This window comes from Dinoponera quadriceps, unplaced genomic scaffold (genome assembly GCF_001313825.1).
Source record: "Dinoponera quadriceps isolate SergipeBrazil2010 unplaced genomic scaffold, ASM131382v1 scaffold1069, whole genome shotgun sequence".
NCBI lineage: Eukaryota > Metazoa > Arthropoda > Insecta > Hymenoptera > Formicidae > Dinoponera > Dinoponera quadriceps.
In genome coordinates, this window is record NW_014555200.1 from 1,133,722 (window position 1) to 1,159,693 (window position 25,972).

Consider the following 25,972-nt stretch of genomic DNA (forward strand, 5'->3'; position numbering starts at 1 on the left):
GGAAAGTCGACGTGGGGTAGCGTTGCCACGGGTAACCGGCTGGGTAAAATCTCGTAAAGAAGCATCGCGGATTCTGCCGTATTTCCGTTGACAATCCTTGGCGTCCAACGGGCATTGCTTTTTCACTCACGCATACCAAGCATGCCGATAGACTTACCGCTCGACGGTGGAAACTCTCGAGCCAGTCATCGGCATAGAAACATTTGACTCGAATCTTTTCATCGGTCCGCAGCGAGCCGGATTTAAGAAAATTACAGAACCTGCGTAAGCGAAGGCAAAATTTCTCTCACGGATGGTGAAGAACGCGAAACAATTTCACGGGGGTAATATTATGTTGCGTGTCACCGTTGGATCGGACCGGCCATTCCTCCGAATATCTCCTTTCGCCTGTGACTTTATCATCGTTTAGAATCTTATATACACGTATCGCGCGTATATAATATAATATCACGTTACGCATATTATAATACATTGATGGGGGGGGGGGGGNTCAAGTTTTCGCGAAAGAAGGATCGAACCTCTTCCATCTTTGCTCAGGTTTATCGATTTTCGTATCTGCGTCTTGCGATCCTGCGACGAACCGTCGCTCCTATCCGTACTTGATTCTGGCAAGATAGGAATGCAACCGCCGCCATATATGTTGCCTGTATGATTAAAAGTGGCCCGTTTCGAAATGTGTGTGCGTGTGTGAGAGATGCGTATGTGTAAAAGAGAGAGAGAGAGAGAGAATAAATATCGATAAATATTTTCGTGCGTAAAAGTTACTCGTTACGGTACCGAATGATGTCGCGTGAATACGGTTGGACTCAGCCCCCTCCTCTTTGGTTGCAGACCAGGAGGTCACCGAGGAGGACGGGGGTTGGCAGTCCGCTACCAACATCGAGTACCAACGACAAATACAGCCATCGAACCAAAGTACAAGCGTAAATCAGTGCGGTGAGACGGTGCAACCGCAGCACCAGGAGTTGCCGATAATTGATCTATTAGACAACATTAACGATCAGATGGAGATCATGTTGAAATCTGAGCCTACCTCACCGAGAATGGACGAGTTCGAGTCTTGCCTCCTGTCGAGTCATACGATCGACGAGCACACGGATCTCGATTCGACATGCGAGAGTCGACACGATGGCCATCGGCAGCAGCAGCAGCAGCAAACGCCCGGAAGATCCTCGAGTAACGACGCCGCGTCTTTCGCGGAGCCGCGATGGCTGCGACCGCGAAACGCTTCCTCGAAACATCAGGACCCCTTGCGCACGAGCAACGAGCAGGATCATAAATACTTGAATCGCACTTACTGCAGATTTTGCCAAAAGACCTTCTCACGCGCTTGGTCCTTACAGAGGCACTTGGCCGACACGCACTTCTACGTGCCGCAGTCGTTGTCCTGCGATCAGTGCGGCAGGAGTTACAAGTCGAGAAACAGTTTGGTCAGCCACAAGAGCCAATATCACGCTAGAAAGGAGCGCAAGGAGCACGAGGCTCAGTGCGAAGTCACGTATTGATTGAACGGCGCTCGCGCCGGTGACCGTTTGCGTGCATTTTGCATACCGCGGAAGAAGGACGTCCGCAAGGTTTAGAATTGTAATACGCGGAAGACTCTATACCGCTCTGTAATCGGGTCTATATCGTATACTGCAGTTACATCTCGACAGTATTGGGGCGGAATCTTTGCTAGTCGTTTGTTCCTCTGGCGAATCACTTCGGTTCGGACCAAAGAAATCGTCTGTGCTAACAGTTGTTACCTATCGAGTATCCCGCCGCTCTGGGAATAGCGTTGTAAACTCGAAGACAGCGTCGCGCGCTTAGTCGGCACGTGATCATCTGGGATCCGAATTTGAGAGACCCACGGTTCCCCATGTTTATTCGCGGTGCCTCGCATCGTATCGTAACTGTAATTAACGACGGCCGAGAGGATTCAATAAAATTCGAGAAAAATCAAACGAGTCTTTCTCAACATCCAATTTAGCACTTATTCCGTTTGGCCCTTCTTTTTATCTCCATGGATTCGCTATACACGATAGTATTACTAGTCAACATTTATCGCGACGCGACTTCGTTCGGATTCCGTTATTTGTGAATCGTTCAACACGATTAGAGTCGGAGAGAGAGAGAGAGAGAGAGAGAGTTTGGATTATTTCGTTGATACCTCGAAAAGTTGTTCACTATATATCACGGAAATAAAATCGCGGATCGCGTTAAAGCTGCAGGTTGCCGTTTAATAGACACTGTTAGTTATTAATCGAACGTTCACGTTGTACCCTGTGACATTTCAACGTTATATACGACTCGTTATATACTCGATACGTGCGAAACAATTATGGAACATTGTGCAATAGTATACATAGCTACTATCGCGCGAGCGCGCGTTTCGACATAGACGATCGTCGTATTGTTCTCGTGAGGTCGTAATTATATTTAAGGAAACTCGAGTGTATCTACTGTTACAACGCGACGTACAAGTTGAAGATAGTTTTCGAAGGATGGGCGAAGCAGAATAAAAAGGACACACTTGAGGGAGAAAAGTTGTTTCTAACGAGCGAGCGCTATCTCACGGCCTAAATATCGCGCGAGAAGAAAGAACCTCTGTTGGTAGCTCCTTCGATCAAGGCTACGAAAATGTCATTAATCATGAAATATAGAAACATTACGCTTCATCACATCACCTCATTAGAAACAGATATCGCATTTGCGTACACACTCGGAACACAAACACATATCTCTCGTACACTCTCGCGCATATCCATACGCGTACATGTACATATGTGCATACCACGTAAACACACATACGCGCGCGCACAAGATACTTCGCTCTATTTGCTGTAAATAATACGCATCGCGTTATGGATATATCTGGTGATCATAAAACACTAACTTCATCGCTCACGATCGTTTGCTGGAATTTTGAAACTGCTTGCATCATGTTACTCTAATTACCCCCGAGAAAAAGGTAAACGTGGCGGGACTGGTTCGGGAGAAATTCGCGCAAATTTCATAGTTACAGAGGCTGTCCGAGACAAATTTCCCTCGCGATTTATCACCATTGTCATCGTATCCGGTCGATATCGTGTTTCTCCGAGATCTCAGTTAAGCCATTCCATATTTTTATTACGGCAAAATATAATTTACAATATATTTTCTCGGTACAATTTGCTCAAATTATTAGAGTAACATTAGCGCGCGAGAGATGAATGTAAATATATACGCTGATGTTCGATATCTCGACTTCGTATTGTTTTCCCTCTCTGACAGACTCCCGCGGAAATTTTTCAATATTTACGCTGTATAAAATCGTCGACATAGAAATTTTACATTAATTAATATAATTGATATTTCAGCGTTTTTGTGCGCGCCGTATCGTTTTCACGTAGACGAAGTGCAACTTGTTTACCATTTATTAATATGCATTACTTAACGGTAACAATGATATGTGAAAACGCGCTAATGCTTCAGTGAGGAATGTGGAGAATTTTTTTCGATAAAATTTATAGAAACGTTCGGTTTGATCGAGTTAATTCGCGAGAGAAAAAAACCCTTACATGAAATAACAAAAAAGCATCGACGATAATCGGCGTAACGAAGAAGAGTATTGACGACGAAGACAAGGACGGTGACGACATTCACTGCAACGGGTGATTTATGAAGCTTTTGTCGTATAAATTTAGAAATCATTACAAATGACGACGATATATTTTGTGAACCGCGCGCGACCAGATTAGCATTAACGGACAAAGTTGAAGCTAAAATGCATTTCGATCGCAACAACAATGGACGAATCGAAATATGTACGGAATGATAACATGGACGACGTGTTGGGAAGTAAGACGAAACGAGACGATAAAATCAGGATAAATGTGGAAGAGATTAAGCGCGACGGTGACGTTAACAATTGCAATAACGAGTGACACGACTAAGTGGCACGAGGATAAAGGCAAACGAGGCATTGACAACGATAACGCTGACATTGACATCGACGACATAAGATTGACCATAACTTTGATTCGGAGCATTGTGATTATGATAAAAGATTAACGATCGTGGTGACGTGTTGCGACGGCATAGCGAATTTTACGGAGAGACTGTCACGCTTTAAATGACATTGGAGAAACAAAGGCAAGAAAAGAATCAAACGAGAGATACGTTGACAATGGTTGCGTCCGATGAACGTGTTGGCGAAGGAAGGGGGGGAGGGGCATTGTACAAATTGCGTCTCACCGATAACAGTCGTAGTGTCGTACAACGAGGTGCAGCAGTACAGCACACATCCATAAGCATACATAATCTTGTTAGATGGTTATGCGAAATAACACGTAAACAAATTTGGGCACGGCTTGTGGTCGGGTGACGGTGATACGACGAATGCTCGATTAATATAAAGCGCAAATTAAAATACTAAGAGGCGAGTAGAAGCGAAAGTGTGTGCGTGCGTGTGTGTATGTGTGAGTATGTGTGTGTGTATGTGTGTGTGGGGGAGAGCACACGGGCGCACTATACTTTCTCAGCTGCGGAAACTCTGGTGGTGTGATTTAATCGCGACGCTGGTGTAGGAATACGGATTGGTGGTGTGCGGCAGGCACAATGTCCTGAATTAGAGAGGCGAAGCAAGCGAAGGATAAAGTAGAAAAGCACATTGGGGATAAAGTCCTCTCTCTCTCTCTCTGTCTATCTATCTATCTATATCTCTATCTCATTCCCCTCTCCTGGTCTAATTTCTACCCGTCCGCCTGTCCGACGTCTGTGCGACGTTCCAAGCGCCAAAAGTCCACAAGAGTAGTAACCCCTGTGTGTCTGGTTCTGCCGCCAGGTCTGTTGGCCGGCAGCGGCGCGAGCGATGAGTTTCGATGTGAGCCGTGCAACAAAAACCTGACCTCCCTAACGCGGTTGAAGCGGCACATACAGAACGTGCACACCAGGCCCAGCAAGGAACCGATCTGTAACATCTGCAAGCGGGTTTACTCCAGTCTAAACAGTCTACGCAACCACAAGAGCATCTACCATCGGCAACACAACAAAAGCGAGCAGCAAAGAAAGGAAGTAGCGCAGATCCGCGAACGGCAAAGAGACCAGCGAGAACATGCCGAGAGAAATTACTCGTCGCAGCAACGGCAGCAGCAGCAGCAGCAACAACAACAGCATCAGACCCAACAACACCCGCGAATGGGATGAGATCTCTCACCTTCTGTCCCCCTTGTTCTTTCTCTCTCTCCGTCTCGCGTGAATTTCTCGGTGTCGTGGGTATACCGGGTGTTTGCGCGACACGGACCGATCAAGATCCAGCGCGATCCTCCTTCTCGCGATCGCTGGCGATCGAAATGCGAATTTCTCACTGGACAGCGGATCTAGGGCTTTCGACGAATGAGATTCGAGGGCGGGGAGGGAGAGGGGGGAGGGGAGGGCGAGAGGAAGCGGAACCGTGGTTTTTTCACGTGCGTAAGGCGAGGGAGGCGAGGATGTGGTGGAGGCGTTCGCGAACGAGTCGAATCTCGATCGTCGATGGCGCGTCGACGGAGCGGATTTAATCGATGCGTGCCGAATAGTTATCCCGCCATCGTTCTTCCCTGTGTGCTCACGCGCGACGCAAAATAGCCGTCGATACCGTTGCGTCTCGTCGAATGGCGATCGATGAGAGACGCGGGCTAAATGAGAAACGTCTCTCGGAGAGTCTCGAGATGGCAGTGATCGGCAAGGCAGCGGCGTGCAGGAGAGAGCGTTGCATCGAATCTATCAATTCAAACGACAGTGCGAGGTCGCGTCGATATTTTCTACGAGAATGGCCGGGAATGATCGTTGCATCGTCTTGTAAATATTAGCGCTCTGTGAAACGAGCTGAACGATATATATAATTCGAACCCTCTCCGGTTCGCCTATCGGAATCTGAGCGATTATTTACGCGACAGGCGTGATCCTTCGACTTTTTGTCACACACACTCACACACACACACACACATACACACACACTGTTTGTTATTATTTTTATATATTATTTATGTGTGAGGCGAGTACAATAATAGGAGGCAAGTTTTTTTTTGTTTATCGTCCTGTGCGACGATACGTGAAAAGGTGCGGTACAAAACGGGATAATAAAATATTATTTAACGTATCTAATTTATTCGTACAACACACGCTCTTATATTCCTTTAAACGAGGCAGTTTTAGAGTCGGGTAATGTATTATCCTCCTCCTTTATTCTCCGAATCCTCCCTCTTCCTTCTACTCATTTTGCTCATTCTGCCCTTCTCTTTTGTACAAATCCACGTTACGGGATATCCGCCCGCTGCGATCGAGCACCAAGTTCGCTTTCGCAGAGATTTTACATCGCATCTCCTTATGACACATGCGATTTATCGTCATCTATTCTACCGATTCACAGCGACGTCCGCGGCATCGCCACTCGCATATTATTATTTTCTTTCGTTGGTTCGTCCGCTTCGCGAATTTTCGTCGAAACGGGAAACGCGACGAAACGAATGGATTCCTGCGGTTGAAATTATTTTCGCGCTCGAGTCATCGGGCGAGTTTTACTTACTGAAAATTTATTATTCCAATATCTATACGCAGGAAAAGAAGCTCTCCAACGCACAGATATTGCCGTTCGACATTAGTGTCAATTATGTCAAATTACAACGCTTCGTTTTGTGCATGTACACACACACACATACGCGTGCGCGCGCACGATGTTTCCGTACTTTTATATTAAATCTTCGAAGCGATGTCTTCGTTTTTTTCCTTTTTTATGCCAATACCAGGGTTATTCGCGAGTAAGGAGAAATATACTGAAAGATTATAATTTGAAAATACCGTACATCTACGGACACGAGGACACACGCGCGTGTGTTTACTTTCGCTTATCCGTCGCATTTTCAGGAGAGGCATATTCTCATTTCGCATTTATTCGTTCTTTCTCCTGGAAAAATGTCTATGGAAGTGAAATATTTTTGTCTCTTTAATGTACCATTATTCATTATTTTTCTATACTATCGATGTGTTGTAGTAGTTGTTATCGCCATTAACATTTCTCTATCGGCAAGTTTTCATATTATTGTTGCTGTTGCTATTGTCGCTCCTGCTACTATTGCCTCTACTACTATCACCTGTTGTGACTATTATTGTTACTTTATTTATTTATATTAGTTATTGTTATCACGCACACATTGCCTGTACTGTTGATAATGTCACGGACATTACTCCCTCTTTTGCTCCGTCGAAAGTCATATACCGGGAGAAAGCGCGTTACGCGTTTACTTTTACAGCTCTCTCGGTGAAAGGTATGTGCGAACATTTCGTCGTTTATCGAGAGTTCGCATGGAATCTTTTTGCTTCTCATCGAGCGTCGTTCCTTTTTCACTCAGTGTCCGTACACGTGGCCCAAGTAACCCGTAAGTTACACTCGTCAAATGTAATCTTTCACATCTCAACGATTCCTTTCAATCGTAACATCTGATCGCGATTTGCCAAAATTACAAGATCAATATCAAACACGCACACACATGCGCGCGCGCAAACGCTATGTATAAAAAAGAAAAGTATATATATATACTTTTAATATACCGTCTGGTTTTTTCGCATATTTTCGAACATTTTTCCCCTCGACGGGGAAAAGAAAGTGGATAGAGAGTATAAAAAGAGAAAAAAAAAACAGGAAAAAGTAGCAAGAAAGAATAATAATTCAGTCAATGTTTGCCCTCATTAAGCTTGGGTTCTCGCTATCGGTCTTTTCGTTACCACGAAAACTGGATATCCTCGTTGCATTTGGCACGGCTCGCTAAAGATGAGACATATAAAAATTCACTCGCAAGAGTAAGAACGAAACAAGTAAAGTACACATCTATCGCGAAGTAAGGTGCGCGCGCATACAAGTGCACAAATGCAACGGAGATTGTTCGCGACTTGAGAAAAAAAAAATCAGGGAAAATCGATTTGGATATAAACGACCTTATGATCTACGATCATCGCGTTATTATGCATGACCAATGACAAACCAGAGCTCCGAGCCACTTTAATATATCTGCGACTGTGAGCGCAGCGGAAAGCAAAGGAAGTAATCGAGCATACGCGTGGCTCGTAGGTATTTGACTGTCGCTAAGAGTATCGACTGATGTTCGGTAGCAACACCTTTGATACCACTGCCGGTTTGCTCTCGATCGTTCCTCTTGACCCTCAACCAATTTTCATATTCACCACTTTCCTCAACCAAATGACCGATCACCCTGAGCCGACCGTCAGCGAGAAGCCCGCGTTTCGAGCCCACCGACCTACCACCTACGTATCACCCCATCTCTAGCCCTAATCATGCAAGAATACTTAGCAGCGTATCGTAACTAATCTTGTCCAGTGATATTAATAGCAGTCGTATCTTTGTTCTTGTTTGTTCCCGGTCCCGCTCGCTCGGCTATACGTTTGGCTCTGGTTCGTCATTGTTCTGTGTGTACCTACCCGCTACCTTCACGAACACGGACTTGCGCTGGGGGTCCATCCACACACGTGGCTCTCCGCCGTGTGCCTCCTACACCACAAATATTGGTTCGTAATGGAAATATTTCTTTTTAATTGGGTGTCGATGCATATGCAACGGACTATGGTACTTGGTTTATCTCTCTGTTTCTATTCTCTCTGTTGGTTTTATCTCTCTGTTTCTATTCTCTCTCTCTCTATCTATCTATCTATCTATCTCTCTCTCTATCTATCTCTCTCTATCTATCTTTCTTTTCTCTCTCTCTCTCTCTCTCTCTCTCTCTTCTGTCTTTACCCTTTTATATACTTGTTGTTTTCTCCTTTTTGCTCTCGCTCGTACACGCATTCTATTTACGTTTCTACTTTACTTATATGCTTGCGTAATTTCTTACATATTCGCGTGTGTAACGCGCTCAATATACAACTATTTTCACATCTTCATTTGTACACTCGTGATGCCTTCTTCGTCGTATAATTAATCGTCTTACCCGCCCGTCTCTGTATATTCGTTTACGCGCGCAACTTCTCCTCCGCTCGCTCACTCGCTCGTTGCTTTGCTAATATTCGCCGCAACATATCGCTATCGTTTTCACCTTCTTCCTATCGCATCTTCGACAATGTGTTGTTGCACTCGAACGAATAAAAACGTCCATCGATCGCGTGGATGACAGGTCCACCGTCGGCGATCCTCGCGATGCGACTGTCTCATCCGTTACACGGCAGCTTGTTGCCGCCAGGAGTCTGTTACACGTGCGACGTGTGCGGCAAGACCCTTTCCACGAAACTCACTCTGAAACGGCACAAAGAGCAGCAACACTTTCAACCCCTGAACAGTGCCGTCTGCGCGCTGTGCCACAAGGTGTTCCGAACGCTCAACAGCCTCAACAATCACAAGAGCATCTATCACCGTAGACAGAAATAGAAGTGATCGCGGATGCGCGTGTCTCGCGTGTCTTGCGTGTCTTACGTGCCAAGGGACACCACGAAACGAGCTTAATAGAGACCTTAATAGAGAGAGAGAGAGAGAGAGAGACAGGGAGAGAGAGTTGCGCCTAGCGCGGCCACCCTCGCTCCTCACCACGGAGAATCGCGACGTTCTCTTCTCAAACTCTCGTAGTCCGTTTTGTCTAGCCGATGCGATCCCCCTCGTCGCGTCGCTCCATAATGGATCATCTCTTCAACGTACATTCAGCGTCGAGTTGTCTGATTTCGTCTGACTCGCTCATTCAATACAGCGTCGAGACTCATCGTTGTTCGACAACGCGTTTCTTTTCGCCGATTATCGGCTACGATCGTTGATTACGTCGACAGAGAGCGAGAGAGAGAGAGAGAGAACTCGCGGCGCTCTTTCAGCGACTTATCACAAAGAGCTGACGCGAGGTGAATTTTTCAGCGATACGATAACGAACGGTGAGAAAGAGTGCCAACGCACGAGACGCGATTGTTACGTTACGTTACGTTATTCGTCGCTTATCGATTGTACATTGGTTGTAATAGGTTCGACCATTTGGGACCAGTCAGAGTATACAAGACTCCGAGTCTGTGGATTCTTTTAGCCACTCGCGACAGATCGAGGAAGATGCGATTATCGAGTGCAATTCTGTTATTCTCCGGAAATATGGCGACGGAGGTTGCGTCGATGTCGCCACGTTGCGACGTGCGTACTCGAATCTCCCTCGTACGTCTGCTGGTTTGGCCAACGGTTTTCGTAAAGGCGAAAACGCGCCGCTCCGAGAAATCAGTGCTTCCAAATACGAACGCACGTGGTAGATGTGTCATCCTGTCGCGCTACCACGCGGACTGCCGTGGAAATTGCTGCAATTTTCTGGGATCGCGCGATTATTTTATATATTTCTATTTTTTTACATATACACACATATATGTACGTGTGATGTTTCGCGGTGATCGTTACGACGGTGGTATCCGTTGACATCGCGCTCCCAAGCTTCCGAGAAGGTTTGACGATTCGATCGGTCGACGAAGTGCGACGAGAAAAAAATGAGACTGAAGGGAGTGCAATCGGATGATTTGTAAATTAGCAATCGGTTTTTCCGAGTTGATTTTTAAGTCGATCCCTTTCTTTTTTTCCCCCCCTGCGCGTTTACGCGTTATCCTTGAAAAAAGTGTCGGTGAATCGTTCGTTCTCTCGCGGAAGCGATCGCTCGCGCTTTTCTAAACAAGATTTACGTATTGGCGTTATGGTTTACGGGACCCGGTGCCAATGAATCAAAATAGAAGCGTAATACTAACGTTATAAATTACTCGTACTTACGTGTACATATCTAGAATATGTCTCGTTTCGTTCTTTTTTCTCTCTTTTTTTTTTCCCCCTCGTTTTTCTTTACCCTTTTTTCTTTCTTTCCCGATTAATATCTACGTATCGCAGAAACGTACGAACGGATCAGTCGGTCCGGAACGCTGAGAACACAATAAAAGCTGGGTATGCCCGAATGAATAGTTTCCATATCGTTTCGGGGATTGACATCGCCGAGTAATATCGTTCACTCCGAACCCAAGATGTTGCAGACACAGGAAAACGTGCCTCTCATCGATCCTTGTGATTTCTCTCACGAATAAACACAGAGTCCATTTCGATGTGTCTACGACGATGGAAATCCGAGTCGATTGTCATTACAGCTGTTTTAATCTGAAGAACGGCCGAATTTGCGACTCAAACGTGGACGTAGGCGTGGATATTTTAGTTGAGGCATCGACATTGCCTCGTTCTGTACGGGGCGAAACACTATGATAAAGTCGTTGCCGAGACCGTGTCACGAGCGCTCCATTGGCTATGAAACGTGAATTAATTTAGGCTTTATTAGTTAGATCGCGGAGCGATAGCGAAGATACTACGGAGAAGGCTTCTTTCAGTGTCCAAGACACAATCGTCCAGCTAATTATAGGTAAAGACGTCCAAAAATAAGTTTCGATAAGACTGCAAGCGAGCCCCGGAATAGGCTAAATCTTTTCGACATTAAATATTGCCCGATTTACAACACGGTGTTCTAATGATTTCAGCAGGTGACGAAAATGTCGCGAGAAGCGAAAGCAAAAGATAGGCAAATTATTCTCGGTCGACGAGATAGATATTCTTATAGAGTAATTGTTTGTCGTCGCTTGAATCTGGAAGGACGAGATATGCAATGATTTAATACATGCGCGCACGCACGCACGCACGCACATACATAAACACACACACACAAATATTTTACTCTAATATATTCATTCCACGTTAAACGCTTTTGCGGGCTATATATAGACTTATGTTCTTTACGATACCTAACGAATTTTACATAAAGTACCTTACCACTTTGTTACTACGTTGAATTCTTATATTATATTCACATTATACGTATCGCGCAATTACAATCATAAATTTTAATTAGTAGTAATAGAATTTTGCTGTTAATATTGTTATTAATATTATTATTATTGATATTATTATTATTTTTTTTTTTTTATCATTATCATTTTCGCTCTTATCGTTATTCCGTCACTACTGTCTTCGTTTTTTCCGATGTACTCGATGGAGAAAAGAGTTCACATTCTTGAACTGATATTTCACGCGGTACTTTTCACATGTGTAATATTCGGCCGTTTTACATTTCTCCTTCTCGTCTATTTCGCGCTCTGTAGCGCTTTCGGGATGTCTTCCACCGGCCGCATTTTTCGAATATTTGTGCTGCAATTTTTGTTTCGGTTGCTAGCGGAGGAAACACCGTCGAATCGTGCGGGGATGATAACACGTCCGGGAATGAAGCGTCCGGGGAGAATTTTGAAGGTGTCGAGGGAAGGCTCGACAAATGTCTTTTCATGTGGTTCGGTGGTTTATATGCGTTCTCTCTCCCTCCCTCTCCCTCCCCCCACTCTGTCTCCAATTTTTCTCCTCTTTTGCAAAAATCGTAAATAATAGGGGCCGAGATGTACTCGTCGGTATACGTTGTGAATGTTATATTTTAATAAAATACCGACGAAGTAAGAATTTGGTGCGAACCTACAACTTACGTTACACGATGCCCGTGACACGACCAAAGCTGCGTTTCGCTGCAAACACCATGCTACAGCGAATAAAAGAATGATGAGATTCCCATATGAACGTCGATGGGCCTAATAAAGCTTGATCGCTCGGTTTAGCTCAGTAATGAGAGATTTACTCTTCTTGAAAGATAAAAAATTGTTTCGAATCACGTGCTCTGTCAAGTAAACTTCTCACAAATCTGTGCAATTTTCGCGAGTCGGTATCGAGAATACGAGCGAATCGATACCGAATCTAGAGTGGTACGATAAGTAGAATCGTTGGTGTTGCATCGACATCACAACGTACGACGAGATTCTTTAGGACGCGAGACTATAATCGGTGTAAAACCGGGCCGGTGCTACGTTGAAATAGGAAGTATTAACGCGACGGTCGTTCGAATGGAGATCGAGTTGCCATTGAACCGGTTTATGGTAGAAATGAAGTTGACTCTCAATGAGATTAAATTGGTGTTATTTCCGTTGATGAATTACCGTCCGTGATACATTCGAAATGCAAACGTACAGGGCGGAAAAACGACAACTGCGGAAAGATTATTTAGTGAGAATACGTCGCACAGCGTATAGTCGGGATTAGCGTATAGCGGAGCTGTAATAAGATAATTTAGATCGCGACTAGAGTAAGTTTCGGGTTGAACTGTATTAAAGTTGCATCGCGACGGAACCGAACGTAAACGAATGCGCGCTGACTGAAAAGGTGTTTTACCGGGACTGTTGGATCGTAGTGACGCCTGAATACGGCACCAGCTTTCTTTCAGCCTGTCGTACCTATCCTTTTTTTTTTTATCTTTTATATCCCGTTCCTCTTCTCTATCACGTGGCTAATTCGTCATAATACAAGATCGGAAGGAACAGTCATTTCTCTCTATCGCTAAACGAACGCACGACACACACACACACGCACGCACATACATATAGAGAGAGAGAGAGAGAGAGACGCGTATCGTCCTTCACCGATTAGCCCGACTGGTTTCTCCGCCGTTTTTCGAGCCGTTACACGATGACACGATGAATTGTGCTCGACGGCACATCGGTTGCAACGCGCACTGCGTGTGGATTAGCGGCGCGTAAATCTATCTTTTCTTCTCTTGTTCTTTTTTTCTTCTTCTAGAAAGTGTGACGAATCGCAACTCCGCGTATCGTTGTACTCGGCTCGCACGCTTTCAAAGCCGCGTATTCCCGCATATTCACCGCCAATACTGAAAATCGGTGGTGGTGTCGTAATATAAACTATAGATTTTTAGCACTGGCAATGAATTTTCCGGAACGCAGCCCAAGTTGCATTTATGGATAGGCTATGATAATTTATGGTAAAGCATATTACACATCGATACGTCGCATCGTTGGCGTCGCACGTAATTCTCGCGTTTCGCGTAATCGATTCAGGCATCATCTCGAATGATGCAGGGCCTGTGGGAATATACTTTACGATTGTTCCGCGAATCGCGAGTCGCAACTCGTCAAATAGGTTTTTCTTCAGGAACAAAGATGATCGATGGGCAAAGTTGCCTCATCGATTTTCACAATCGTTAAAGGATTTATCGGATGTAATATCGCACGCGTCGCTCCTCCCCCCCCCCCCCCNAATGGTAAGATCGCGATCGTAAGATGCCGTTACATCTCTTCGAGTAATAGTGCCAATAAATCGCACGCCCGATATGTCGGACATATCGCGAGAATTTCGTAAACGCCAAGGAATCGCGCATCCCTGCACATCAACACTTGAACGCGAGCGCGCGAAGTTACGTGCGACGACACAGGATGCATTAGCGCAGCTAATTCAAGCAAGGAGGGAGGGATTGCGCCGAGGGGTAAAGTGAAGGTAAAAAAAAAAAAACAATTGTTATACCGAGGGTACGGAGAGGATGAGGAAGAAGAACGAAGCTTTAAATTACGAGGATAACGAACACAATTTTATAGTAGTCAGATGAGATAAGAAAGAACTGATATTGATAATATTTAAATTAGTAGATTTATTCGATGAGACGAATTTGTGACTACTGTAAAAATGGCCAAATATAATTGCGAATATATATATATATATATATAAAAATATATATATACACACACACACACACATATATATCTATATGTATGTGTGCATGACGACGTACTTGTGTGTATGTTTGTGCAATTACTCGTGCATACAAATGCACGTACATACACACGTATACAAGCGCGTGCGCGCGCACATACATGTACATATATCTGTCCTCCGATCAGCGGTCGGTGCGATATTATGCGAGTAATAAATTATTAATGAAATTAATTGTAAATTGACTGAATATTTAACTACAATTTATATATTAATAGAGATTTATTCGAGCGCCTTTTCTTTGTTTATCGTTCGTTTCGATTCTTCGCTTTTGCGTTATATATACCTGTAACACGTGACGTCATGCCACAGACATCGTATTACCAGAGCGGTTTACACGATACGTGTATCGAGGACTCGTTAGTTTGGCATGAACAGCTATTGAAACGTCGTTCTTCATTATCGTGTTCCGCTGTGCATCGCTTTTCAAGTAAGGCAGAAATGTTCGTAACACGAATACCGCGTCGGGGTCCTCGACAATCTACCACCACCATTGTCGGAGCTTTGCACTTTGCAGAAAGATGTGGTGCAATCGAAAGAAATGTCGCGATAGAAAGGTGCGATCGCGTCTTGCAAAGATGACGATTGGTGTTTTTAGTGTTATTGGTCTTCCATATCTTCAGCACGGGAATCTCGCGAGAGAGAGAGTGATGACTCGCGAAGGGGACGAGTAAAAGCGTCGAAAGGATACTCCTTCTCATTTGCATTATAGAAATACCTTTTATCGGATATTTTTTACAAATATCCCCCGCAATATCTCCCGAACGCTTTCCTTTTCGGACGGACGCGAAAACTGCGTGATTATTTCGAACGAGATTTCTCGATTTTAATTAGCGTAATAGCGACGACGGAAACGGAACAGAACACGTCGCGAAGCGAAGCCATCCGATTTAGACGTTAGACCGAGAACACGTCTGATGCTGTAGGCTTCCGAGTACGAAAGACTGAAAATATATCTCGGTCGACTCGCGCGTGTCGCGCGAATAGAGGGGACAGGAGGGCGATTCGCGCTCTACAGAGGTGATCGCGACTTTTCACAAGTTCATCTTTAGCCGCGACACGATCGGGTCGACGACTGCTTTGGACTGATCCGTTTTTCACATCGCGATTTTTTATCGATTAGACGATGCACGCTATTTATACACATTGGACTGATGCGTGAAAGTGTTTTGACTGATGTTACCAAATCGTTGCTTAAAGGTGTACCTAAATGTTATAAGTTAAAGAATTTATAAATTTATAAAGAAGGCGCGCACACACGTGGGCCAGGAGATGAGGGTTGACGGAGATCTCCGCGGCGCTGATTCGCGGAAATTGGATAAAGTGAGTGAAATAAATGCTTTCCTCCTTTCTCTTTTTTTTTCTTCGTTTTTTTTTTCGCTTCTGTTCTTTTTCTCCACGAGAAAAGGAGCGCGCTGATAGGTGTAATAATCGGTATAATGTTAAGATCGACCGTGTAGTACAACAATCGAGACGCTCGTTGCACGTGAAAACGGGCCCGTTCGTTTTTCGACGCAATTCTAACTTTTCTTTTTTCCCTGTCGTGTTTTCTGCGCCCTCACTACTTTTTCTGTTACTCCCGACACGATTAATCTCGTGGACAGGTCTGCACGATCACGTGATTGCTCGATCGAAGCACACGTACGATTCATTCTCCTTTTCCCCTCCTCCCATCTGTCCACCTCTCTCTCTCTCTCTCTCTCTCTCTCTCTCTCTTTCCCCCCTCCCCCTCTCCCCCTGTCTTCCTCGCCATCTGTCTCTCCGAAAGAAAAATTCCCAATTACTTGCGTAGAATTAAACACTAGCCACAATAGAGCACTTTATCGAAATATCGAAAGCAATTCGTAGGGAGGAGGGGGGAGGGGGGGAACGGGCGAAAAGAATACGACGAGGATCTTGTTCGCACGACAGTTTTTAATGATACAGTGAGCCTTCGATTCCGTTAGTTGCGTTACTGTAGAAATAACATTACGACTATTTACATAGATATATCGGACAGATAGAGCTTCCCCGATTAATATTGGCAAGTAAATGCTGACTATTTAAACGCGCGGAAATGATGCGAATCATAAGGAATATAAACTCTCCGAAAGAGCCTTACGACAACGTTCAATCGTAAATCTGTGTAAATAACACATATCGGCTAGCACAAAACTCCGATAAACTTTAGAAAATCTTGGCTATTTTCGAAAGACTGATTCTTTTTCGGTCGAGACGCCTCTATGCAGAGTCTATGCCGCATTTATGCGCAAAGCGTAATAACGTTGTCGCGACAGATCGATCGATGATTTGATAGGGAATTCGAGAAATTTTTGGCTAACTCGTGGCAATGTAACGATGTGACGTAACGCGACATCGTTTACACGTTGCTCGCAAATGCGATTTGGACTATGAATAAAAAAATTGTGCGTCATCGTGATAATTTGTTGTGTTATTTTTTATCAAAATTGTCTTGTCAAAAACACACACACATACACACACACACAAATCTACATATATATACATGTATATATATAATTTCATCGCGTCTAGATATCGGATGTGATCGTTATCATTGTCGCATTGCTATTATTATCGTTGTTGTCCTTATATATAATATATATATATATATATACATGCATACATGTGTGTGTGCGTGTGTGTATGTGTGTGTGTGTATGTGTATATATATATAGAGAGAGAGCACGATTATATTATTATTATTTTTAAAATTTTTATATCATTTTATCCATGTCACCGTCATGCCACTACCTACACAGCTATTATTATTTTCATCACCATCAGCATTACAGTTGACATTGTAATTGTCATTATCGCTATTTCTATCGCCATTATTGCTATATTATTGTTAACGTTATAAAATCCCTGATACATTTCGCCAGCAACGAATGATTACGCCTAGTTTTAATGCGTTGTCATTATCGCTGCCACGTCACTATGATCACAATTATGCACTATTGCTGCCGTCTGCCGCTACAGCTACTGTTATTACTATTACCACAGTAAGCTTCCTACAACTTTCATTACTATGATTACGATTAATTATCATTATCACCTTCACTTTCACTGTCATTATTATTATTATTATTATTATTATTATTATTATTACCATACTATTATTATTTTTAAGCAATATCAAAGCATTTTAATATATTTTCATTTTTATATATAATAAGAAAATATGTACTTTTTGGTTTAATAACTTTGTTTGTGTTTTCTCTCGTTTTTCTGATCACCTATCACATCCTCAGTAGAATTAACGGAACTGAAAAGATTCGCGTTCCGGCCCACGCTGATTATGCAGAGTGAGCGGGAATTTTGTCGCAAGATGTCGAAAGGTGAATTTCATTTCGCGTGCCTTCCTTTCACTATTCTTTTTCTTTTCTTTCCAGCCAAAGGTAAGTGTTTTATCGATGCGTTATCGTGGCATGTTGCGGACGGATACAACGTTTGTACAATGATGTACTTTGATTTTGAAGGCAATGCTTCGTATAAAATAACTTGTATCAAATTGTTCAATCGAATCGTGCTGTAACGTATCGTTGCGTAACAGCTGACATTCTCACATGTATCGATCGTGCACCGATCCCGCGCTTGTACAGTGTTACAATTTTTACATGAGACGTGACTGTCCAACATTGCGATCAGAAGCGATCAATCCCTGCGCGTGAATCGAGATTCGCCATGTTATCCAATAGTATCTTGTAAACACAAAAATTAGCCGTCAACGCGTCGCGACGTCTTATTTTATATCTGTATACGGGCAATTACGGAACACTATAATTGGTATCGATTGATATTTGCCAAGGGACGAATAAGTAGAGTATATCTCGCGTCATGAGAAAGAATACCCTGCCATGAAAAATAAGAACGATTAGGAACGATTCGTTTCAGCGATCGAGAAACATTCGATATTGATTTCTTGAAACTTTCAGTTATGCATCTCTCTCTCTCTCTCTCTCTCTCTCTCTCTTTCTTTCTTTCTTTCTTTCTCTCTCTCTTTTCTCTCTCTCTCTCTCTCTCTCTCTCTCTATATATATATATTTTTTTTTTCTTCTCGAATAAACGAACGAAATGTATTTTCTGCTGTGAGTTCCTTACAATGGAAGAACGAAAAAGATTCTCATATATATTATGACGAGAGCAAATAGAAGATAGTAAGTGTGAAAAAACGAGCGAGCGTTAATAAAGGGATGTGATATCACGGAAAGAGAGTCGAGAGAGGCGTCCGAAATTTTCGAAATGCGCGAATACAAAATTCGTCACGCAGCTCGCTAGACTCACGCATATTTATATTATGTTTATTTAATTAATTTTTTTCTTTGAGTTGCATGCTTTCAATGTCATCCAGAATGCTCAATGTACCTATTCTATCGTCATTTAATTTTTCGTGTCTGTTAGGTTTCGTCACATATCTGAAACCCGTTGTACAATATACATGTATATCCATAATACGACTTGGTAACGCACATACATTCCATTTGACGATGGAAGACATTTGTTGGTTGTGCGATTCCGTGCGATTAGGCATTCTTATTTCTCTTTCGACGAGTATCGTTTCACTCTCTTTCCTTCTCCCCTCTCTCTCACACTCCCTCTCTCTCTCCATATATTTATCTAATCATTTATCTCTTTGTGTCTCAAATAATATTATTCGAAATATTCTTTGAAATGAAATTACACACTTTCGGCGAAATGGCTGAAATCGCTGGAACCGCTTTTGAACAATAAATGGCGAATTATTTTAATTATTAAGAAAACTGACGCGAAAGAATGGTCAGACACAAACGCGTAATGTCGAGCCAATATTTTACATCAAAATCGAGCGCTTATGTCGTTGAAATATTAAATACCAAAGATAGTTATCCGAATGAAATTTTGATGATTGCCATCATCGAATCTTGTTGTGTTGTAACGACAAAAAGCGACCGTATGATATGTACATTATACATAAAAACATTAGGATTTATTGAAGTCATAATGAGGCATGTAACCAAGACGGAATAACAATTCACCATCGATTCACATTTTATTCCAACGACAATATCCGCACTCATACCTTTCACATATCAACAGAATTCATTTGTAGATACGTTCTATAAAATCACGAATGACATCAAGTTCCAAGCGATCCATTCGTTTCACTGATATTTGTCAAATTAATAAAAGTGTTATACAGTATATACGTATGTAAAATAAGGTGAGCTGTATAATAACGTACCACACAAGCACGGTAAAATCAATCACATAGAGTACGGTATATATTCGTCCGTGGAGCCGTGTTGAAACGGGCGACAAGCCGTCGGTTCGCAGAGTATCGCGCCTTCACGCGTCATATAGAATCGAGCCTCGCTTTGAGGGAAATTAAACGCACCAGCGATTCGTATTCCGCGCGTAATACGCCCGTCTCCATTACCTTGCAACTTTCTCCCACGATCGCACATATACATGTTCACATATGATGTGCACGTGTAAAACGATTCGTGTCTGTTGTGTGATTGTGTGTATACTACGTGCGCGGAATATTTCATGCATGTGCGCGCACATCTTGTCTTACCTCTCGTCTCGAGTTAGCACCGGATCGGAGTTTCGAGGAAAGCCGGCGCAGAAGACTCGCCATTAGAAACAATTCTTGCTTTGCTCCGCACGAAGAGAAACGACGAGTCGATTCTTTCGCGTCTCTGATCCTTCTCCCCTGTTTATTCCCAATAGTAACGCGTAATTGCATTTCTAACGATGCAAACCTTACGTCCGATGGATCGATCGACCGGTCGATCGATCGACCAATTGGTCGATCGGTCGATATACAGGTCGGTGCGACCTACGTACGAGAGATGTAGAAGGATAAAGATAAGAGAACGAAAAAGGAGAAGAAGAAAACAAGAGGAAGAGGAAGAATAAGAAAAGGAGGAGGAGGAGGAAGGAGAAGGAGAAGAAGAAGAAGAAAAAGAAGAAGAAGAGGAAGAAGAAGAAGGAAAAGGAGAAGGAGGGGATTGGGAGGTTAAAGGGGAAGGGGGAGGGATCGACCTTTTTTACATTCGCACACTGACCATTTAAAATTTTCGCGCGTTACATTCATTTGTTTTAAAACGTTGTCCCAAACGATGCTTCTCAAGTAATTGAAATGAATTTCATATCAATTCGCATTACTCGGTGATAATTGACCGTGAGGGAATAGAATGAGATAAGAGGAGTAGAGAAGATTCCGCGGAGAATATCGGCGAGCCAATATACGATTGTCAAAATGTGGGAAGATACGGTAATTGTCGCGTATTCTTATATATTCGCTATGTATAGAAATATCAATCGTCGCAAGAGAGCGAGAGAGAGTGAGAGAGAGAGAGAGAGAGAGAGAGCGAGAGAGAGAGAGAGAGGGAGAGAGATCGTTACGAGCTAATCCGTCTGTGGAAGTACGAATTACGAGCTTTAAGCGAATACATACTTATTGTTTCCGAGCTTTAGGGGGGAGGGGGGGAAATCGTAAAATCGTAATAATAAAGGAAAAATAAAGGAAATCGACGCACTCGCGCTCGCATTCTCGAGCGAGAGAGCCGTTCGGGCGATTGTTTTTCCGGCGGTCAGGGTGCGGGGTTTATAAGTGTTGGGGGTGTGCAGCTGCATGAGAGGTGCGTTGTTGTGTTTCAGTGCTCACCTCTATGACGGGACTGACCTTGAACTCTCTGAACACCCAGTCAGCGAAGAAGTTGTTCACCTGCCAACTGTGCGGCAAGGTACTATGCAGCAAAGCATCCCTGAAACGCCACGTTGCTGACAAACACGCCGAGCGACAGGAGGAGTACAGATGCGTCATCTGCGAGCGGGTGTACTGCTCGCGTAATTCCCTGATGACCCATATATATACCTATCATAAGAGCAGGCCCGGCGACATTGACATTAAGTTCTTTTGAAGGTTTAGATAAGGTAGGGACCACGTTAAACACCTATGACGCACAGCATTTCCAAACTTTTAATAGTCTTTCTCGAAACTCACCTTTGTGTGACGTACACATACAAACACACACACACACACACACACCTCTCTCTCTTTTTCTCTCTATGCCCTCCTCCCCTTCTGTCTTCTCTATCTTTTTGTTTCTTTCGTATCTGCAAAACACGTACGTAACGACGCGCGTACACACCTATTTCCTATCGCACCTTCTTTGACATTCATTTCGCATTGGACACTTTCCGTGCTTATTCGCGCGTCGTCCCGTCTCCCCCTCGTCGAGGTAGAGCGCCGAGAGTTTGTTTCCTTCTTCCTCCTTCTCGTTCCACCCTTCTAGCTCCGCGAATGGTGCATGCCGCGGAGAGAAACCGGTCTCAGCTCGCACGCGGAATCTTCTTACTTTTCTTGTTCGTCTTACGGTTCGAGTCTCGCGCCGTCGTCCGATCCTCGGCTCGCGTAACTGCTTTCTTTCCTCTTATCCCGTCGTCCTTCGCGCCTCTTTGGTACCGTACGCGCCGTTGATCGAGCTCTTCCGGTATTCGCCGACCCGTTATACCTGCTGTCAGTGACTCGTATTCTCGGTGCATCGGTAAAGCGCAGCATGTCGCGCAGCTACGCGGACGTGATTTCACCAAAAGTTTACGCACGAATGCTTGACAAACGTATAATTGAGCTCCAGTATACCTTGGCCATCTCTTTTCAGCGTTTTTCCCCCATTTCCTTTCGGAAGCGCAACAGACACTCGGCCGCATAATCGCGTTAGACACGTTGAACCACTGTTCGAGAGTTATTGTTGCTCGCATACACACACATATACACGTGCGACTTTGTGTGCTGCAATTGTACAATATTGTCGATATTGTTCCATAACGAGGAATTGCCCTTCGCAAAAATTATTTTATTCACACGCTCCACGCACACACACACACACACACGCGCGCGCGCACACATACACACGCATACACGTAACTTTGCAATGTTGAGTGTCGAAAACTATTAGAACTGGCATTAATTTTATCCGTATCTACGTTATCTAGAACATTTTAGCCATCTGCCGCGTGTACGTAGCAAAAATTCATTGCAACGACATGGTCGAGTCTATTACGCAACCGAGGTTCAAGACGATTACAACTAACGATACGCCGCCTGTCGACAATCCCAATGAAACAATCTTCCTTAAAGGAGGTGTTATTAGCTTTTACCAGCTCGATACCTTCCCGATGCCGAGAGTCACGGAGATAGCTGTACGGATAGTGGGTCTAAATCGCAAACTATCGCAGTCGTTCTCGATACGGAATTACTATTGCGAAAATAACAAATCTCCGATTAACCTAAGCCCTTCTCATTTCTTATCGTTTATGTAACGTCCGCTACATTTCGTATATCTCACACAATTACTTTACAGTCGAGCCGGCAATCTGCTCACTTAGCTATTCGTTTATTGCTCGTTCACGTTTGCATGTCCACGCGATTGTACGCCTGCTGCCTGCTTGCTTGTTCGCTTTGTCTACGTGCTTTGTTCGATTCATGTCTGTTCATTCTTCTTCTGAGCATCGTCGAATCTGCGGATTCGGTTGGCGTTGCGCACAAACCGAGAGCTTCGCGAAAAAATTGGACAAAGTGCAATCGACTTTTGGCGCGGTTGTGACGATTGCCAGAGATTGTAAGTTCCGCGCGAAAATGTCAAATATATATATATATATATATATATATATTAAACATTTTCCAACCGAAAAAACACTCATGCTTTTTTCGTCGTATCCCACGTTCACTAGCATTGTTTCCTACAGTGATTGTTAGCATTTCCGTTATTTATGTCGTTTCTCTGATTATTTTCTCTGATTATTTTGGAATCGTCGAAAATATCGTGAGGTCTTTGACAGAGCGAAAGATTCGCACATATTATCGCGCGAAATCGATCGCTGGATTTCTCATCTCGAAAAACTACTTTGATCTTTTCTCGTTTGACCGACGGATATGGTTCACGTTGAAAATGACGTGTCCTATTTTTTCCGGAAATCGTTTTTAAAACGTACAATTCGAAATTGGCGACAGTGCGCAAGCTCGTATTGCTGCTGTATAATTTCTCTATCCACAGATATCTACTCCCCATACGCTAACGCATACATTAATCGCCAGCTCGATGCACGCGATATATAAGATCCTGTTCTACGCCCTTTCGCTCATCTTCCCTTTTTCTTTCGAAATCCTCAGTCATCTCGTGTGTACTGTTTCGGTGATTCGATAAGATTGCAAGGAGGAAGTAAGAAACTGCGATTATATGCTATCTAACCAACTTATACAATCTATGGAGCTTTGCGATTTGCACACAACTTTCAGCCTCTCTTACACCATTTTGAACTCTTCTATTCTCACACGCAACCACAAACTTGATTTGGATCCGAATAATTATGAACGGTTATCTCTCACAAACGGTGATTTCAATTATATATTTGTTACATCGGTGTATGTGAAAGAAACCAAAAAAAATTGCACGCTACACTCTACATTTCGTCACTCGTGATTTATGATTTACGAAATCACATACCGCACATGAGTTATACGACGGGCCGTCAAAGTGAAATTCGACATTGAAATTTTTCATAATGAGCAAACACACATGCTGTGTGTCCCATTTTAATCAACGCACTTGAATATTTTTCAAACTAAATAAAATATCGAGATCTCTTTTTCACGAGGTTGTATGATATTGCGAGAGATACGCATTTTGATGAGGAAAAGGGAATAAAGAGAAATTTACCTCGGACCGTGCATTATCGAGGACACACTCCTCGGAAAATATTTTAAATATATTTATAATTTTATTTGAATATATAGGATACGCGTCTTCACCGAACGGCGATATGCAGATAGAACGGGTTAGACTGAGCAAAAAATCTTTATCATTTTGCGAACAAAATTTCACACGCAGCATACAAGATTTCGTGTTGTTAATGATTGAAAATGGCCACGTATAGAGAATTCCCTAATTAATAACTAAAAAATTTGCGTGTTATTTGCGAAATGGACCTTTTTGTTCAGAGTGGTCTAATTTACAAATATATGACGGCTGTTGTATCTAGCGATTAATGCATTGAACTTTGTACCTCGAACTTGCCGCTAAGTACAACAGCTGTCATATACTTGTAGATTAGGAGTTATTAATTAAAGAAGCCTCTATACATGATCACTTTTCATTAATAATTCGAAATTTTGCGTGGTTGTCAGCAAAATGATGCAGGACTTTTCTGCTCAGTTTAACCCGTCTATCTGCACGTGGCCGCTTCGTCAAAATTTCCCGGACTGTGTAAATCTCGATTCTCCCCTCATTCTGCGTATAAAACTACCGAAGTAAGATCATCGAAGAATGAAGACACCTTCCAGCATATTTCACATTTTATCCCGATATTTTCCAGCATAAAAATTATAATATCTGAGGTGTATTCGCTCTTCGATGATCTCGTCTCGATACTTTTCTGCATAGAATAACGGGAGCGATCAGAGCTTAAAGAGTTACACTCGTTTTTTCCGGTCCAGGCTATATGTAGCCCTTTAGAGCATAGAGAGATATTCAAGTGCGTTGATTAAAATGGTATATACATCCCATCGCATTTTTATCGTCATCGGCAGGCGTCGCCTAGATGATACCTAGCGGATGGGCCAATTGAACGCTTTTTGAATCTCTCGTGCTGTAAAACGTGAGAAGAAAGTACCTGTCGGCGGTGCGCTTCCACTCACTCGAATCTCGTCGCGAACAAAACGATCGAGATCCGAATCGGCCGAAATTATTGCCCGGTTCCCGGATTTGAGATGACGAGCTATCTCCCCGACAGCAATCTTATACGGATTCGTTTCAGGTACGGGCAACGGGACGCATCCGGCACCGACGACGCCTCCCACTGTCGTGTACCGAATGCCACCACCCACGGCGGGTGGCATAAACGAGCCTCAGGAATGTCCGTACTGCCGTCGCATGTTTTCATGCTACTACTCCCTCAAACGCCACTACCAAGACAAACACGAGCAATCGGACACGCTCTACGTCTGCGAGTTCTGTAACCGTAGATACCGTACGAAGAACTCGCTGACCACGCATAAGAGTCTGCAGCACCGCGGTACCAGCGGTGTGCTCAAGCGACTTCTCAAGGCCTCAGCGATCAAGAACGTCCTCGGTAGCATGCATCACCAGATACACATGCAGCAGCAACCGCAATGAAAACGTCGGAACAATCAAAGCCTCCTTGTGTCTGACGGTTTGCGTCGTCGTCGTCGTCGTCGCCGTCTGCATCGCCGTCGTCATCACCGCCATCAACGCCGTTATCGTCATCCTCGTCGCCGCCGTCGCCGTTGTCGTCATCCTCGTCGCCGCCGTCGCCGTTGTCGTCATCGTCATCATCGTCGTCGTCGTCGACGTCATCCTGACCGTGGTTGTTTTTTATACATTT

At 43.7% G+C, this 25,972-nt stretch overlaps 3 protein-coding genes across 7 annotated transcripts in view; all 3 read left to right on the forward strand.

The window, feature by feature from the left end:
- LOC106743556 overlaps nucleotides 1-5,350 on the forward strand; it is a 32,313-nt gene extending 26,963 nt beyond the window's left edge. For 3 of the 5 annotated variants that reach the window (XM_014617516.1, XM_014617518.1, XM_014617517.1), the window contains one exon: nucleotides 832-2,204. In XM_014617516.1, coding sequence (XP_014473002.1) covers nucleotides 832-1,505 — 674 coding nt within the window. In that variant the 3' untranslated portion in view covers nucleotides 1,506-2,204. Of the gene's footprint in view, nucleotides 1-831; nucleotides 2,205-4,804 lie in introns of those variants that run through there. The other 2 variants (XM_014617519.1, XM_014617520.1) reach the window with 1 other exon arrangement.
- Nucleotides 5,351-8,431: 3,081 nt separating this feature from the next.
- LOC106743560 (broad-complex core protein isoforms 1/2/3/4/5-like) lies at nucleotides 8,432-25,445 on the forward strand. Its single transcript, XM_014617522.1, has 3 exons — nucleotides 8,432-8,520; nucleotides 21,227-21,502; nucleotides 25,385-25,445. Exon 2 carries the CDS (start codon nucleotides 21,238-21,240, stop codon nucleotides 21,487-21,489), a length of 252 nt encoding a protein of 83 aa, XP_014473008.1. The 5' UTR covers nucleotides 8,432-8,520; nucleotides 21,227-21,237; the 3' UTR covers nucleotides 21,490-21,502; nucleotides 25,385-25,445.
- LOC106743559 (broad-complex core protein isoforms 1/2/3/4/5-like) lies at nucleotides 25,394-25,743 on the forward strand. The gene has a single exon (XM_014617521.1). The coding sequence runs from the start codon at nucleotides 25,441-25,443 to the stop codon at nucleotides 25,741-25,743; it is 303 nt and encodes a 100-aa protein (XP_014473007.1). The 5' UTR covers nucleotides 25,394-25,440.
- The last annotated feature ends 229 nt before the right edge of the window (nucleotides 25,744-25,972 follow it).

Coding starts and splice junctions, on each gene's coding strand:
- LOC106743559 (XM_014617521.1), top strand. CDS start 25,441: ATGCCACCACCCACGGCGGGTGGCATAAACGAGCCTCAGGAATGTCCG.
- LOC106743560 (XM_014617522.1), top strand. CDS start 21,238: ATGACGGGACTGACCTTGAACTCTCTGAACACCCAGTCAGCGAAGAAG.